This window comes from Schistocerca cancellata, chromosome 8, assembly GCF_023864275.1.
Source record: "Schistocerca cancellata isolate TAMUIC-IGC-003103 chromosome 8, iqSchCanc2.1, whole genome shotgun sequence".
NCBI classification, from domain to species: Eukaryota; Metazoa; Arthropoda; class Insecta; order Orthoptera; family Acrididae; genus Schistocerca; species Schistocerca cancellata.
This window is the reverse complement of record NC_064633.1, coordinates 228,599,853-228,618,970: the sequence shown is the minus strand read 5'-3', so window position 1 is coordinate 228,618,970 and position 19,118 is coordinate 228,599,853. Positions and strand designations below refer to the sequence as shown.

The window sequence follows — 19,118 nt, the reverse complement described above, 5'->3', positions numbered from 1 at the left end:
GCTTAAGGAAATGCTAAACGCGAAAGTATAAACGAATTTTACGGCATTGTGTACTGCGTACGGTAGTGGAACATTTCTGAGACGATGATTCTACATCTAGATCTACATCTGGATTGTTTGTATCAGTACGAAAATGCAGCCTGCCATAAAACACCACCTATGAGACAGTGGTTTGTGGTCAATAGCGTTCTCAAAATGGACTGGCCTGTCCAAGTTCCCGACTTAAACCCAATGGAATACCTTTGGAATGAGTTACAACGTCGACTTCGTTCTAAATCTCAGCGTCCAACATAACTACCTTCTCTCTTTTCGACTCATGAGGAAGAATGGGCTATCATTCCTCCACAGACATTTAGACACCTCAGTGAAAGTCTCCCCAACAGAGTTCGAGCCATCATAAAGGCGAAAGATGAACACACCCATATTAATTTTCATAATATATTTGCTGATACTTCGCATGTTTTATTAGGATTTAGCCTACTCTGTGTCGTGTTGAAGAGCATGTCACTTTAGAATATTCGTATAGGATGAGACCGGTCGTCGCTAATAAATGCACCAAAATACCAGCTGTGATGGCTTCCTTCATATTAATCAGCATTAGAAGTACAACATTATCAAAATTATGTACTGGATATATCTTCTTACTTCCTTTTAGCTCACGCTCATCTGTAACAGCGCGATATTACTCTGTACAAGTGCCCATCATAATGATTATCATAAGGACTGATTTGTAAGCCATCTCTACCAGCATCTTGTTCAAGTTAGCAATTTTAGATTCCAGATTTTTTCGTATCCCTCCCTACTTGAGCACGGAAGTGCCTTTCACTTTGGTCAGTGAACGCGCAAGCTGCTTAAGTGGGAGAGCCGTTACGGAATCCAGACGGGCTGTACTTACCTGTGTTGCGAGCGGTACGAGGCGTACAGCTGCCTCCATCGTCTCGACGCCTCGAGCAGGCCCCCAGTCCTCGGAGGACAAACGTCAGCTGCCTCTCCACCTGCTGAAGGATCCGCCTCGGGTTTCTCCTGCACAGAATGTCGGCGACACTGATACCTAAACGAGACAGTTAGCTCTCACCAGCAAATACAATGTTGAAACTTCCTGGCAGGTTAATATAATGTTATTCAGAAGTACCTCCTGGGTTTCAAAAGATGACTGAGCGAATTCTACAAGGCATACGGAAAATACACACATCACTGGTTAGAGCATCTCTCCAAGTTCTTAGCTCACATTACAGATTCTCAGTACGGGCACAGTTCGTGACGAGGCAAACTTCTCGTCAGGTCAGACGCACAATAAACCATAATATCAACAATGACTTCAATAAGCCCCCCCCCCGCACTACGCCACTGCCCTGAGCATAAAAGAAGTAGTAAACAAATTGAGTGATTTATCACAGTACCAAATAATGAAAAGTCGAGGTTGGAATATCAACAGTATTACGAAAAGAATAGATTGTTACTCTGCGTAAAGATGACGTGCAGGGTAGCAGACAGGTACAATGAAAAGACTGTTACACACTGAGCTTTCGCCCAAAGCTTTCCTCAGTTAAAAAAAAACACACCCACACAAACAAGCAAGCACACCTCACGCGCACATGACTGCTATTTCCGGTCGCACTCTGATTACGATGAGTAGCAACCGTTTTGTGCTACTATCCCAGTATCTTTCAGCAGTTATCACTCAGTGGATTAATAATGGTGGAATATAATGTGCTTAGGAAAACTTTATTTCAGTCTGCTCCCTGCCGCCGTTGGATAAGCAGCTGCAGCAGCAAGTCGTATACTCCTAGCTCACTCATTTGTTACATAGTTTAATTCTTAATTTCTTTGCGTGTTTTTGGTACTTGCATTGTTTAATTCATACATTTCGGGCGTATTATAGTATTTGAAAGTTGTAGCATCGCGTTTTAGTACCTGAATAGTGTAAATTCGCGTAGTCGTCTGTCTTCTGTTTTTGTTTTGAACGGCCAGTGTCGGTTGGTCACAGTCAGTGTGCTCCCTGCCGCCGTTGGATAAGCAGCTGCAGCAGCAAGTCGTATAGTCCTAGCTCACTCATTTGTTACATAGTTTAATTCTTAATTTCTTTGCGTGTTTTTTGTACTTGCATTGTTTAATTCATAAATTTCGGGCGCATTATAGTATTTGAGAGTTGTAGCATCGCGTTTTAGTACCTGAATAGTGTAAAATCGCGTAGTCTCCTTCCGCCGCCGAGCAGTGTGTCAGCAGTGCACAAGTGGCAGCACTACTGCATTTACTAGGCAATCTTGTATTTTAATAACCGTTTAAATTTTGTGTCGATTTGTTTGCGCTCTCTGTAGATTAGTTCAGACGTTCTTTGCACAACAGTTTTTAGCATGGATAGGGACTGCAACTGCTGTGTTTGGATGCAAGCTGAGTTGGCATCCCTTCGCTCCCAGCTTCAGGCAGTGTTGTCTTCGGTCACACAGCTTGAGGCTGTTGCCAATGGGCATCACTGTGGGGGTCCGGAAGGGGGTTTGTCAGGGACGGCCAGCTCGTCCCACGCATCCCCCGATCGGACTACGACTGTGGTTGCCCGGGATACTGCCCGTATTGAGGCTGAGCCCTCACCTGTGGTAGAGTGGGAGGTCGTCTCATGGTGTGGCAGGGGGCGAAAGACATTCCGGAGGGCTGAACGGAAGGCCTCTCCAGTTTGTCTGACGAACCGGTTTCAGGCTCTGTCTCGGGCTGATACTGATCTTCGGCCTGACATGGCTGCTTGTCCTGTTCCAGAGGTTGGCCCTCAGTCTGCAAGATCCGGGCGGTTACAGAGGGTGGGCTTACTGGTAGTTGGGAGCTCCAACGTCAGGCGCGTAATGGGGCCCCATAGGGATATGGCAGCAAGGGAGGGGAAGAAAACCAAAATGCACTCCGTGTGCATACCGGGGGGAGTCATTCCAGATGTGGAAAGGGTCCTTCCGGATGCCATGAAGGGTACAGGGTGCACCCATCTTCAGATGGTCGCTCATGTCGGCACCAATGATGTGTGTCGCTATGGATCGGAGGAAATCCTCTCTGGCTTCCGGCGGCTATCTGATTTGGTGGAGACTGCCAGTCTCGCTAGCGGGATGAAAGCAGAGCTCACCATCTGCAGCATCGTCGACAGGACTGACTGCGGACCTTTGGTACAGAGCCGAGTGGAGGGTCTGAATCAGAGGCTGAGACGGTTCTGCGACTGTGTGGGCTGCAGATTCCTCGACTTGCGCCATAGGGTGGTGGGGTTTCGGGTTCCGCTGGACTGGTCAGGAGTCCACTACACGCAACAAGCGGCTACACGGGTAGCAGGGGTTGTGTGGCGTGGGCTGGGCGGTTTTTTAGGTTAGATGGCCTCGGGCAAGTACAGAAAGGGCAACAGCCTCAACGGGTGCGGGACAAAGTCAGGACATGCGGGGACCAAGCAGCAATCGGTATTGTAATTGTAAACTGTCGAAGCTGCGTTGGTAAAGTACCGGAACTTCAAGCGCTGATAGAAAGCACCGAAGCTGAAATCGTTATAGGTACAGAAAGCTGGCTGAAGCCAGAGATAAATTCTGCCGAAATTTTTACATAGGTACAGACGGTGTTTAGAAAGGATAGATTGCATGCAACCGGTGGTGGAGTGTTCGTCGCTGTTAGTAGTAGTTTATCCTGTAGTGAAGCAGAAGTGGATAGTTCCTGTGTATGGGTGGAGGTTACACTCAACAACCGAGCTAGGTTAATAATTGGCTCCTTTTACCGACCCCCCGACTCAGCAGCATTAGTGGCAGAACAACTGAGAGAAAATTTGGAATACATCTCACATAAATTTTCTCAGCATGTTATAGTCTTAGGTGGAGATTTCAATTTACCAGATATAGACTGGGACACTCAGATGTTTAGGACGGGTGGTAGGGACAGAGCATCGAGTGACATTATACTGAGTGCACTATCCGAAAATTACCTCGAGCAATTAAACAGAGAACCGACTCGTGGAGATAACATCTTGGACCTACTGATAACAAACAGACCCGAACTTTTCGACGCTGTAAGTGCAGAACAGGGAATCAGTGATCATAAGGCCCTTGCAGCATCCCTGAATATGGAAGTTAATAGGAATATAAGAAAAGGGAGGAAGGTTTATCTGTTTAGCAAGAGTAATAGAAGGGAGATTTCAGACTACCTAACAGATCAAAACGAAAATTTCTGTTCCGACACTGACAATGTTGAGTGTTTATGGAAAAAGTTCAAGGCAATCGTAAAATGCGTTTTAGACAGGTACGTGCCGAGTAAAACTGTGAGGGACGGGAAAAACCCACCGTGGTACAACAACAAAGTTAGGAAACTACTGCGAAAGCAAAGAGGGCTTCACTCCAAGTTTAAACGCAGCCAAAACCTCTCAGACAAACAGAAGCTAAACGATGTCAAAGTTAGCGTAAGGAGGGCTATGCGTGAAGCGTTCAGTGAATTCGAAAGTAAAATTCTATGTACCGACTTGACAGAAAATCCTAGGAAGTTCTGGTCTTACGTTAAATCAGTAAGTGGCTCGAAACAGCATATCCAGACACTCCGGGATGATGAAGGCATTGAAACAGAGGATGACACGCGTAAAGCTGAAATACTAAACACCTTTTTCCAAAGCTGTTTCACAGAGGAAGACCGCACTGCAGTTCCTTCTCTAAATCCTCGCACAAACGAAAAAATGGCTGACATCGAAATAAGTGCCCAAGGAATAGAAAAGCAACTGGAATCACTCAACAGAGGAAAGTCCACTGGACCTGACGGGATACCAGTTCGATTCTACACAGAGTACGCGAAAGAACTTGCCCCCCTTCTAACAGCCGTGTACCGCAAGTCTCTAGAGGAACGGAAGGTTCCAAATGATTGGAAAAGAGCACAGGTAGTCCCAGTCTTCAAGAAGGGTCGTCGAGCAGATGCGCAAAACTATAGACCTATATCTCTGACGTCGATCTGTTGTAGAATTTTAGAACATGTTTTTTGCTCGAGTATCATGTCGTTTTTGGAAACCCAGAATCTACTATGTAGGAATCAACATGGATTCCGGAAACAGCGATCGTGTGAGACCCAACTCGCTTTATTTGTTCATAAGACCCAGAAAATATTAGATACAGGCTCCCAAGTAGATGCTATTTTTCTTGACTTCCGGAAGGCGTTCGATACAGTTCCGCAATGTCGCCTGATAAACAAAGTAAGAGCCTACGGAATATCAGACCAGCTGTGTGGCTGGATTGAAGAGTTTTTAGCAAACAGAACACAGCATGTTGTTATCAACGGAGAGACGTCTACAGACGTTAAAGTAACCTCTGGCGTGCCACAGGGGAGTGTTATGGGCCCATTGCTTTTCACAATATATATAAATGACCTAGTAGATAGTGTCGGAAGTTCCATGCGGCTTTTCGCAGATGATGCTGTAGTATACAGAGAAGTTGCAGCATTAGAAAATTGTAGCGAAATGCAGAAAGATCTGCAGCGGATAGGCACTTGGTGCAGGGAGTGGCAACTGACCCTTAACGTAGACAAATGTAATGTATTGCGAATACATATAAAGAAGGATCCTTTATTGTATGATTATATGATAGCGGAACAAACACTGGTAGCAGTTACTTCTGTAAAATATCTGGGTGTATGCGTGCGGAACGATTTGAAGTGGAATGATCATATAAAATTAATTGTTGGTAAGGCGGGTACCAGGTTGAGATTCATTGGGAGAGTCCTTAGAAAATGTAGTCCATCAACAAAGGAGGTGGCTTACAAAACACTCGTTCGACCTATACTTGAGTATTGCTCATCAGTGTGGGATCCGTACCAGATCGGGTTGACAGAGGAGATAGAGAAGATCCAAAGAAGAGCGGCGCGTTTCGTCACAGGGTTATTTGGTAACCGTGATAGCGTTACGGAGATGTTTAACAAACTCAAGTGGCAGACTCTGCAAGAGATGCGCTCTGCATCGCGGTGTAGCTTGCTCGCCAGGTTTCGAGAGGGTGCGTTTCTGGATGAGGTATCGAATATATTGCTTCCCCCTACTTATACCTCCCGAGGAGATCACGAATGTAAAATTAGAGAGATTAGAGCGCGCACAGAGGCTTTCAGACAGTCGTTCTTCCCGAGAACCATACGCGACTGGAACAGGAAAGGGAGGTAATGACAGTGGCACGTAAAGTGCCCTCCGCCACACACCGTTGGGTGGCTTGCGGAGTATAAATGTAGATGTAGATGTAGATTAATCCTCCAGTGCTTATACCAGATTTCTCAAAATTCAGAGGGAAAAAGTATTACAAATGCTAATGCGACGTCGTATTTAATATTAGTCGCAAATGCTGCATTTCGTGTCCGACTACAAAAAAATGTTCAAATGTGTGTGAAATCTTATTGGACTTCACTGCTAAGGTCATCAGTCCCTAAACTTACACACTACTTAACCTAAGTTATCCTAAGGACACACGCACACCCATGCCCGAGGGAGGAGTCGAACCTCAGCCGGGACCAGCCGCACAGTCCATGACTGCAGCGCCTAAGACCGCTCGGCTAATCCCGCGCGGCTATCCGACTACAAAAACAAGAGACAGTAGCTAATAGCACCAAGTGCCAGCCAAGTTACTCATAGTTCATGTTGCGTCCATGTTGCAGTAGATTCACATACCACTTTAAAGTATATGAAATCACTGCCCAATTTTAAATTCAGATAGATTAATTCACTGCTACATAAGCTCGTCCACACAACGTGCGGTTTTTGTGTCTGTTTGCACAATGGAATGTTGTTGTAAGGGGCAGAACAAAGAGTGTTAATAACAACACCGGGAAGAGGCTAGGTGTGTGTTGGGCTCACCTGCCAGGCGCCACGCACGCCCTTGCGCCTGCTGCGGAGCGCGGCTGCCAAGTTGCCGCACACCACTCCCCCAGACGTCAGAGCGCTCGGCGAATCTCCGTCCGCCGCTGCGACACCGCCTTCGTCTGCAACCACACAACCCGCAACTGTTTCAGCGTCCACAGCAGCAAGTGCTAATTGGCTGAAAGTAAAACATCGGCCCGTCATAGAACTTTCTTATTGATATGAGGATGGCATATGTTCTTTCGGACACGTTCGAAACAACAGATGCCATCTTCTACATCTATATCTACATCGAACTCTGCAAATCACATTCAAGTGCCTGGCAGAGGATTCATCGAACCACCTTCACAATTCTCCATTATTCAAATCTCGTATAGCGCACGGAAAGAATGGACACCTATATGTTTCCGTACGAGCTCTGATTTCCCTTATTTTATCGTGGTGATCGTTCCACCCTATGTAGGTCAGTGTCAACAAAATATTTTCGCATTCGGAGGAGAAATTTGGTGATTGCAATTTCGTGAGAAAATTCCGTCGCAACGAGAAACGCCTTTCTTTTAACGATTTCCAGGTCAAATCCTGTATCATTTCTGCGACACTCTCTCCCATATTTCACGATAGTACAAAACGTGCTGCCTTTCTTTGAACTTTTTCGATGTACTCCGTCAGCCCTATCTGGTAAGGATCCCACACCGCGCAGCAGTATTATAAAAGAGGACGGACAAGTGTAGTGTAGGCAATCTCCTTAGTAGGTCTGTTACATTTTCTTTGGTTAGCCTTCCCCACGACATTTGCTATGTGTTCCTTCTAATTTAAGTTGTTCGTTAAGGCCAACCGGCTGATGATGTTCTTCAGTGCAGATGCACACGAACTGCCTGAACTCTTACTGGACTCGGTGGATTCTCTGCCGCGAGTAATGGGTATAATGGCAGGGTCACTACGAATGTAGTGTGTGGACTATAAGATTAGAATGTGGGTCTCACGGGGAGCGTGCCGGCGATAAGTCCCTGCAGTCGCACTACCCTCTGTGCCCTCGTTGGCTCAGATGGATAGAGCGTCTGCCATATAAGCAGGTGATCCTGGGTTCGAGTCCCGGTCGGGGCACACATTTTCGAATGTCCCCCTTGATGTATATCAATGCCTGTTAGCAGCTATGGTATTGATTTAATTGTGATTTCTTTCTTTCTGAAGCTGTTGAAGGAAGGTAGGCTTAACAACCTATGAGACGTGTGTGACATGCATGTAACAGTGTTATATCTTGAATGTGACAGAGGCCGTAAGGTATAAAAACAAGGTCACGTATCCAGAGATAATACACTTGAAAGATATATCCACCCATGTACACAGGCTTCGAGGTTAATGCCAAGATCAACGCGTAGTATCCCGGGAAGCCCCTGGAACCCCATAATATGCTATGACGTGATACGTATAGGCATAACCAGAGTCCTACTGCTTTTATTGACTTTTGAAACCGAGAAGGAAAAATAAGAATGGACGATCAAGGACGAATTGCTCGGGCTATAGGGAGTATGGGAGAAGGATCTACTGTTCAGTCTACACAACGGAAAATCAACGACGAAAATAAAACAAATTTTTAAGAGTGGAATTAAAATCCAGTGATGATAAGATTCGCAGGTAACATTGCTATCCTCTGTGAACTTGAGGAAGAATTATAGGATACGCTGACTGGTACGTACAGTCTCATGAGCACACACTATGGATTGAGAGTAAACCGAAGAAAGTGACAAGGAGTGGCAGAAATAATGTAAGATTAAAATTTAAAATTGAAATTGAGGATCATGAAGCAGAAGAAGTGGGACAATTCTGCTAACAGTAACTTGTAAGCAAATTAACACATGACAGGCTGACAAGAGGGACACAAAAAGCAGAAGCGCATAGGGCATTCCTGGTCTAAGGGATTCTACTAGTATGAAACACTGATTTTAATTTGAGGTACAACTCTCAGAATGTACGTCTGGAGCACAGGATTGTATAGTAGTGGATCGCAGACCGCAGGAAAATCAGACAAGAAGAGAATAGACGCGTTGGGGATGTGGTACCATAGAAAGATGTTGAAAATGTGATGAAGTGCACTGACAAGGGCAGGATGATAGGATGTATGTTAAGATATGAAGGGATAACTTATATTACACTATTGGCCATTAAATTTGCTACACCACGAAGATGACGTGCTACAGAGGCGAAATTTAACCGACAGGAAGAAGATGCTGTGATATGCAAATGATTAGCTGCCGGTCGGAGTCGCCGTGCGATTCTAGGCGCTACAGTTTGGAGCCGAGCGACCGCTACAGTCGCAGGTTCGAATCCTGCCTCGGGCATGGATGTGTGTGATGTCCTCAGGTTAGTTAGGTTTAATTAGTTCTGAGTTCTAGGCAACCTCAGAAGTCACGTCGCATAGTGCTCGGAGCCATTTGAATTTGAATGATTAACTTTTCAGAGCATTTACACAAGATTGGCGGCGGTGGCGACACCTACAACGTGCTGACATGAGGAAAGTTTCCAACCGATTTCTCATACACAAACAGCAGTTGACCGGCGTTGCCTGGTGAAACGTTGTTGTCATGCCTATTGTAAGGAGGAGAAATACGTACCATCACCTTTCCGACTTTGATAAAGGTCGGATTGTAGCCTATCGCGATTGCGGTTTATCGTATCGCGACATTGCTGCTCGTGTTGGTCGACGTCCAATGACTGGTAGCAGAATATGGAATCGGTGGGTTCAGGAGGGTAATACGGAACGCCGTGCTGGATCCCAACGGCCTCATATCACTAGCTGTCGAGACGACAGGCATCTTATCCGCATGGCTGTAATGGATCGTGCAGCCACGTCTCGATTCCTGAGTCAACAGATGGGGACGTTTGCAAGACAACAACCATCTGCACGAACAGTTCGACGACGTTTACAGCAGCATGCATTATCAGCTCGGAGACCATGGCTGCGGTTACCCTTCACGCTGCATCTCAGACAGGAGCCCCTGCGATGGTGTACTCACCGACGAACCTGGGTGCACGAATGGCAAAACGTCATTTTTTCGGATGAATCCAGGTTCTGTTTACAGAATCATGATAGCCGCATCCGTGTTTGGCGCCATCGCGGGGAACACACATTGGAAGCGTGTATTCGTCATCGCCATACTGGCGTATCACCCTGTGATATGGTATGGGGTGCCATTGGTTACACGTCTCGGTCACCTCTTGTTCGCATTGACGACACTTTGAACAGTGGCCGAGCAACTGGCTCGTCATAATACGCCAGTCACTACTCTTGATGAACTGTGGTCTCATGTTGAAGCTGCATAGGCAGTTGTACCTGAACACGCCATCCAAGCTCTGTTTGACTCAATGCCCAGGTGTATCAAGGCCGATATTACGGCCAGAGGCGGTTGTTCTGGGTACTGAGTTCTCAGGATCTATGCATCAAAATTGCGTGAAATTGTAATCGCATGTCAGTTCTAGTATAATATATTTGTCCAATGAATACCCGTTTATGATCTGCATTTCTTCTTGGTGTAGCCATTTTAATGGCCAGTAGTGTATTTTTGAAGGAGCTTTTGTGGGTAGAACTGTAAGAGGAGACAGAGGTTGGAATACATCCATGAAATATCTGAGGGCGTTGGGTGCAAGTGCTGCTCTAACAAGGAGACCACACAGCAATTGGACTTTTGTAATTTTTTATATTTATGGTACATGAAGTACAGAACTCAAATACTAATAACCCAAAGTAGTTCCGTGCAACTCCCTAAAATAAGACCAGTCAGAAGATTGATGACCTAAAAAAATAGCAGAGAAAATAACTATGGCTCTAGTCCTAATCCTAGAGGGATACCTGACGTTATGTCTCTCCATTGCGTGTTTTGTGTTCCTGTCAATATGTACTTTGATGACTTGTACTACAAGCGGCCGTCGAATGAAAACTATACACCTGATGCAACTGGAGCATGAAATTGTTCCATTAAGACGTGTGAAGACTTTGAAAGGTGGCCACACTGAGTCACAGCGCCAAAGATTGCGCCAAAGAGTTTTATTCCACCGCCTCCACTGGCGCAGTAGTTGTTCAGAGAAGGTCGAGGGCAGTTGTAGTTCAGAGGCTGCCGTGGGCAGTGCTTGTTGAGAGGATGTCGAGTACAGTACTAGTTGAGAGCATGTCGTGTGCAGTTATTGTTCTGCTGGGCGAGAGAGTAGATGCTATTCGGTTGGTGTAATGTATATATGGAAGTGTTGCAATGATCACAGTGTATTTTTCGTCAATATATATGGAGGTAACAAAAATTTTTTTTATTTCAAATCTCCTTAATAATAATGCCTCTTGGTCACAGGTTCAGTCAACCAAGCATCTGGCTCGTGTTCATGTATTAGACTTGTAATTCTGGTTTCTATGTGCAATTATAGTATTTCTGGTTTTTCAATTAGTTCATTGTAAATGGTGTTTAAAGTATCTCATCGTATTGAGGAAGAACCGTGCCAGATACGTGTACGTTGAATCACACTTCCACACACAGAACAGTTACACATGTGCTTTGTTGTTTCGTAGCTTTTATAGTTGCAGGAGACTTAATTAATCAATTGTGGTAACGGAAATTTCCCTTCATTCTTTGTTGTTATTTTATGCAGTCAGATTGCATGCTAATACTACTCAGGGCCAACCGGTTACGAGACATCGTAATTGTAGTCTATATTGCATGTGTAGATTTGCTAATTGAACATTTGAAGTTGTCTTGTCATTCTTCTAATGGTATTTTTCCAGAATTTAATTTTTGATGTCTCGTATACGGGTTTGACAATTTTGTGCAATTATGAAGATTTCAATTGTTCGTTAATCGTGTTTGTCAGGAAGCATTTCGTGTGAATGGTATTGTTGGTGATAAAGTGTTATATTGTGTGTTATTTTCGTATAGTGACGAGTTTTGTATCTTTTGTAAATGATTACGCGATCGATGAAAAAGGCAACAATGATGGATAGTCAGAATGACGAAATTGTTAACATGCCGAACTCGCCAACACAGGAGAACAGTATGATGAATAATGAAATAGAAAACAATTTAACAAGCCGGGAAATTAGTCCAGAACCAGTTCAAAATTTTTCACAATCAAAAAATTCTCAGAATACGAGATTAACGAGAGAGGATTCTGAAATAGTATCGAACACAGATAGCTTTACGGCTATGACGAAGGAAGTTAGTTTTACGGGAAATGTTAGGGGCGAAAAGAATTTTGAACCAGTTAATATGGAGCAGTTTATGGGTGCTATATTAAATTTGGGATCACAGATGGTAACAATGGAAATACGGTTAGACTCACGAATAGGGACGTCTTAAAAACATAAAAGATGAATTGAAGAAAAAAATTAGAGAAGAAGTACAACAGATTTTGAATCCTCACAATAATAGATTAATTTCAATAGAAATTAGACAAAAGGAACAGGATAGAGAACAGAAGGAAAGAGATCGCGCGATAGTACAAAAATTTTCAGAGTTAAATCTTCAACGTGCACACGATAAGTAAGAAATATTTGAAAGAATCGAAGAATTCGTACCAAATGAAAGAATAAATAACCTAACACAACAATATGAACAGTTAACTACTAAATGTGTCAATACTGAAACTCGAGTCGCGACACTTACGGAAGACGTAAATAAACAGAAAGAACAAATAGGTGACTTATCGTAAAGAGTTGAGGAGATTTCAGATAAATTGACAAGTCTTAGTTTAAATGGGGACAGAGATTCGGATGATACAGCTCCATTGCCATTTGCAGAAACAGAAGAGTACCAGAATATAAATAAACATGTTGAAAATCAAGGAAAATTTAATGAACGCGTTAAAAGGGAATTTGAGGCGTTACGAAAGCAAGTCAAACAAATTGAAAGCGAAATCGTAGGAAAAGACAGTAGAAGAAATTTAGAATCAAAGATAGCAGCGGGTTTTGAAGAAAATAATTTATTTTACTTACGAGATGCAACAAGAGAGCGCCAGGCGCCCGAACTTGACAATAATCGACATTCGGACTGGTACAGACGCGGTAGGTCTTTGTCGCCACGAGGCGAAAACTTTGACTACAAACACTTTTTAACTGTTTGGAAATTTAAGATCTTTCGCAATACTAAGAATGACATACATCCATGTTCATGGTTAGATCAATTTATGTACGCACTTCCACTAAATTGGCCACTAGGTCACAAACTGGAATTTATGTGTGGTTATTTAAGTCCTCAGGGGATTCACTACACTAAGTGAATATGTGCCGTAGCGTGCACAGGGCCCTGAGCTGTAGTAGTGCTATTTCCGTTTTAGTTTTCTGCACTGCTGCCTACTCTTTTACTATTATTTGTATCTATCAAAATAACTCTTCAACTATCAATCTATCTAGAAAAGGAGTCGGTAAAGAATTACCGGATATGACTATTTTACCCAAAAGTAATTTCGGAAATTACCGTTTGGACTTACTGTATCTTCAGCAGCATTCATTCGTAGTTTAAACGAAATTTTACCTGTTTATCTTCGTGACAATATTACTTCATATGTTGACCATATTCTTATTGCTAAACGTTCTTGGAGTGAGCATAACAAAATTTTGGATTCATTATTATGTATTTTTGCAAGAGTTGGCATTACGGTGAACTTGGAAAAATCTGAATTTGGTCGTTCTCAGGTGAAATTTCTTGGTCATATTATTTCTACAGAAGGTATTCTTCCTGATCCAGAGAAACTAGACGCTGTTCGTAATTATGCTGTTCCTACTACAAAACGTGATGTTCGTAGTTTCCTTGGTGTCTGTAATTTTCTTAGACGCTTTGTTAGATTGGACAATTTGTCCACACCTCGTTTATCTGAACTATCTGGAAAGAATTCTAATTGGTGTTGGGATGAGGAAGCTCAATCACAATTTGAATAACTTCGTGATGCTTTAGTTGCTGCTCCACTTCTTTCACATCCGGATTTATCTAAAGATTTTTTTTTGGCGACGGACTCATCATACAAGGGCCTAGGTGCACACTTATTTCAAGAGATAGAAGAAAACGGCGTTGTAGTACAGAAACTTGCATTTCGAAGTCGTGTTCTCTCTAAATCAGAAAAGAATTATTCGATTACGGAACTTGAAGCTTTGGCTGTTGTTCGGGCTTTCACAAAATTTCGCAATTTTTGTATGGCAGACATACTAAGGTTTACACCGATCATCGAGCTCTGGAATTTCTTATGTCAACAAAATTAACACATGGAAGATTGTCACGATGGGCACTGTATCTACAGGAATTTGACTTTAGTATTGTTTACATACAGGGTTCTTCAAATATTATTGCTGATGCTTTATCACGAGCACCTATGGGTTTGAAACAAAGTGCTGAGGAGGAATGCAAGGAAAACAATTATTGTTTGATGTATGTTCAAGGTGTTGCATTTGAAAATTTTATTTCGTCTTCGCTCCAGAACATCGCTAAGGAGCAAAACAAGGATCCAGTCTGGAAGGACATTAAGTAGGTGTGGAGAAGAAAGGAAAGCGTAGCGATTAGACAGTATTATTTAGTTCGCAATGATATTCTTTTTAAACGAAAATCGGTTGACAACTCTGTTACGTTAGTTTGAATTTCTGATGATTGGGTTAATAAATTGATTTGGTATACACATTTCAGTTATGCACAGTTTGGTCCCAGAAAATGCTTTCATAAATTACGAGAAAATTGCTACTTCAGTAATATGAAAAAACGTATTTGATTTGTTCTTGCCAAATGCAAATTATGTCAAAATGCTAAGCCGCCAACTATTTCTCACAGAGCACCGTTGTTTCCTATCATTCCAGCGAAATTAAAGGAGATGGCTGCAGTCGATTTGTTCGGCCCAGTGGTTAGTTCTACTAATGGTTTTGCGTACATTTTGGTAGCAGTGGAATTGACATAAAAATATTTGTGTTTTACACCTTTACGCAAAGCAACAGCTCGTTCAGTATCTAATGCTTTTATCAAACATTTTCTTAAAGAAGTGGGTCATGTTGATAAATTTATATCAGATAATGGATCACAGTTTCGCTCTAAAATTTGGCTTCGTACTCTACGGCGTCGTAAGATTAAACCAATTTTCATTTCACTTTTTCACCCTCAATCTAACGCTTCAGAGAGATGGATGAAGGAAATCAATAAATTGTGTCGTCTTTATTGTCATCAGAATCACAGAACGTGGGATCAGTATCTTCATATTTTTCAAAACATTCTGAATGAACTCCCTAATGATTCAACTTCTTTACCGCCTATATTGATATTAAAAAATAAAGCACCGACAAATCGCATTTCTGAAATAGTTCCTTTTCCGACTACACGGAAACTGCGGCATTCTGAAGTTGTCAACCTGGCCCTACAAAATATCGCATCTGCAGCTGCTAGAAGAGAGAAATCAGCTAAACGTCCTGGTCGTTTAAAAACCTTGTCAGTTGGTCAAAAGGTTTTAATTAAGTCTCATCGTTTGTCTCACAAAGGAAAAGGCTTGTGTCACAAATTTTTTATGCTTTTTAACGGTCCATATAGAGTTCGCAAAATTATTCATGATAACACTGTCGAAGTAGAAACTCTTAAATCACGGCGCTCTAAGGGAATACATCATATATCGAACGTTAAAAATTTTTGTGGAATGACATACTTTTGAAAAATTTTGTGGAATGACATACTTTTGAGAAATTAACAGTTACACGTAAACATGCAGAGAATATAAGCATACCGCGCCGTGTTCTGGCGGCGGCGCATACTCAAAGCAACAGTCAAGTCTGTGCGCCGCACAAGGCAGTCGTTGACCTCAAACAATTACTTCCTACGTCACGCATACCTACAGCTGATCGAGCGCTCAGTGCGAATGCACTGACAGCCGTAAACAAATACACAGTCTAATTTCTCCGAATAAATTCAGTATAAAGCTATAGTGACTTGATAAACTATGTTATTAACGTTCAGTTTTTTTCAGGATACAGTTGTATAAAATATTTAAGAACTTCAGGTAAATTCTGTGTGTGTCCGACGTTAAGAGGATTTGCTATCGAGAAAATTTCAGGAAGAATGTAATTTCAAAGAAGAAAGTAATAAACTAAAAAGGTAACTATTAATTGATTTTATTTTTCAGGTAACATATTTCCACTTACGTACGTACTTTAGGCGTAATTTGCTGCTCGCGATTACGCGATTTATACTTTGTGTTAACTGATTTTGACAATGATTGATTAATGAACAGGATTTTTACTTATGTATATTATGCATCGCTTGGCTGCTGTGCTTTTTTCACTGATGTCATATTTTTTTATTATGTGCCTGCTGTGCTTATTTATTTAAATTATAATTGTTACCTGATTAGTTGTGCTGATATGGTTATGTATGTAAGTTATACTTTGTGATTTATCTGCTTGCGCCTTCATGTGGAGGAGGAGGAGATTAGTGTTTAACGTCCCGTCGACAACGAGGTCATTAGAGACGGAGCGCAAGCGCGGGTGAGGGAAGGATGGGGAAGGAAATCGGCCGTGCCCTTTCAAAGGAACCATCCCGGCATTTGCCTGAAGCGATTTAGGGAAATCACGGAAAACCTAAATCAGGATGGCCGGAGACGGGATTGAACCGTCGTCCTCCCGAATGCGAGTCCAGTGTGCTAACCACTGCGCCACCTCGCTCGGTGCGCCTTCATGTTTACTTATTAAGATTACATATGAACATTTATTTGCTTATGCTGATACGATGCTACTGACCTGTTTATTATGTAAGATATATATATGCTGCTTTGCGTAAGGATCGCATATTTACACATTTCTGTTTGGTTGTCATAACTACTCTTTAATTTGGTCTACAGAAATGCTGATATACTGTGTACGAACATGGAGTTTAGGTCACACCATGGTATTAATTACAGATTGTTCGCTTGGCAGAGCCTCGTTGTAGGGATTGTGCTACATCCATTTGTTGACATTCTGTTCTCTACTGGTATATTTACTCGCTATTGCATGTTTTGCTTACGCTCAGTGCTTTATATTTTAAGATAAAGAAAATGAACAGCTATAATTCTACAAACGACATTGGTACAAGAAACTTCATTGAAGTCACATGAGCGGGAGGTTTTATGGAAGCTGTATAAATTTATGCTAATAGAAAGGAAGCTAACGACATGAAATGCCAACACTAGGTTTAGACCTTTGACAGTTATTACACTGCATTCTTCGTGAGCAATTGAAACAGCAAGTGACACTTGACACAAGAAATACTCCACATGTTTGCTTCTGTTTTGCCATGATTCTTGAAATGGTGTACACACTGTGAAATATTACGATCATTCACACTCCTTACTCGTATTTACTTACTGAAAGTTATTCAAACTAAAGGCTGTTAGAGGTCATGTATGCATTTCTTTCATTTAATGATGGACAAGGTAACCAAAATGTATTTTATAATTCATAATGAGTAGAAGTTTTGGGTCAGGTGGATTACACAGAGGTTGTATGTGGACATTGTGTCTTCGAATTGTATGGGATAATGAATTGAAGTTTGCACTAGGATTTTATCTGTACCTGTTCGACGATACTGACTAGAGGAAAGAGTTGTTATGGAAGTGAAATGATGTTGGTGATAAGGTTTATATGTATCGACGTATTGAAGAGGTATTATTGAGGTACTGAGATTGTGTGAAGTTGATGATTATTGTTTTGGTGGACAAGAGGTAAGGTAAATGATATTGATGATAAGGTTTATATGTATCGACGTAAGAGGTATTATTGAAGTATTAAGATTATGTGATGCTGATGATTATTGGAGTTTTGGTGGATAAGAGGTAAAGCAAGTGAGGAGCATTTTTTTTTTTTTTTTTTTGTTGGTTTATATGGAACAAGGAGCATGAAGATGGCAGACTAGAACACTCAAGTAGAAGGAAGATTGTCTACGCACACACTTTGTTAAATCAATAAGTAGTATATACTTTTTTTGGAGAGAGGAAGTATTTGCATATCTTGGCACACTGACAGTTATTCAGCAACTGTACATTTTGATTTGGCTTGGCAAACATTGGTCTTGACATGATGACTATGACGTTGACTAACTATTATTGACTGTTATACACTGTTACCACTACTACTTGATACACATGTTGAACATCAAATTTTAACAGAATTGCATTTTCACAGTTAACACTATTCAATTAACAGTAGTACTTAATATGTGGATAAAAGATGAGTGAGTGTGTTTTGTGTGTTTTCCTTTCCTAATCCCAAATAATTAGTACCGACCTATCTCTTAAATATTATTTTACTTGTTTCTTGTGGCTTGCACTGACACCCATAAATATTATAGATTTACTGATATTTGTGTAATCGTAATAGTTAATATGACAATTATCTGAAATCATTTGTGTGTCTATTATAATTTTTATGTTTAGTGTAAGAGCATTGATAATAATTTTGTAAAAGCAATTGTGTGTGCATTGAAACTGTTGTTTGTGCTTGCACTTGTTCAACATTGATGGGTGCCACTTGGAAATGTTTAATTTCTGCTGATGAACTTTGGTGAACTGTCTAATTAGTGATAGTGAATATTATGGACTGTTACCCGCACTTGTTCAACATTACTGGGTGCCACTGTTGGAACTGCTTCTACTGAAATGATGTTACTTGTTGCTGTCTGCAGCTGTTCAACATTACTGGGTGCCACTGTTGGAACTGCTTCTACTGAAATGATGTCACTTGTTGCTGTCTGCACCTGTTCAACATTACTGGGTGCCACTGATGGAACTGCTTCTACTGAAATGATGTCACTTGTTGGTGTCTGCACCTGCTGACCATTACTGGGTGCCACTGCTGGAACTGCTTCTACTGAAATGATGTCACTTGTTGGTGTCTGCACCTGCTCAACATTACTGGGTGCCACTGATGGAACTGCTTCTATTGAAATGATGTCACTTGTTGCTGTCTGCACCTGCTCAACATTGCTGGGTGCCACTTATGGAACTGCTTCTACTGAAATGATGTCACTTCTTGCAGTCTGCACCTGCTGAACATTACTGGGTGCCACTCTTGGAACTGCTTCTACTGAAATGATGTCACTTGTTGGTGTCTGCACCTGCTCAACATTGCTGGGTGACACTGTTGGAACTGCTTCTACTGAAATGATGTCACTTGTTGCTGTCTGCACATGTTCAGCATTACTGGGTGGCACTGATGGAATTGATTCTACTGAGATAATGTCACTTGTTGCTGTCTGCACCTGTTCAACATTGCAGGGCGCCACTGACGGAACTGCTTCTACTGAGATGATGTCACTTGTTGGCG

At 42.1% G+C, this 19,118-nt stretch overlaps 1 protein-coding gene across 1 annotated transcript in view; it reads right to left on the bottom strand.

Moving 5' to 3' along the window:
• Positions 1 to 662: 662 nt before the first annotated feature.
• LOC126095481 (leucine-rich repeat-containing protein 56) overlaps positions 663 to 19,118 on the bottom strand; it is a 96,809-nt gene continuing 78,353 nt past the window's right edge. The window contains exons 7-9 of the mRNA XM_049910272.1: positions 6,821 to 6,945; positions 896 to 1,023; positions 663 to 666 (exon numbers count right to left, since the gene is read on the bottom strand). Coding sequence (XP_049766229.1) covers positions 663 to 666; positions 896 to 1,023; positions 6,821 to 6,945 — 257 coding nt within the window. The remainder of the gene's footprint in view (positions 667 to 895; positions 1,024 to 6,820; positions 6,946 to 19,118) is intronic.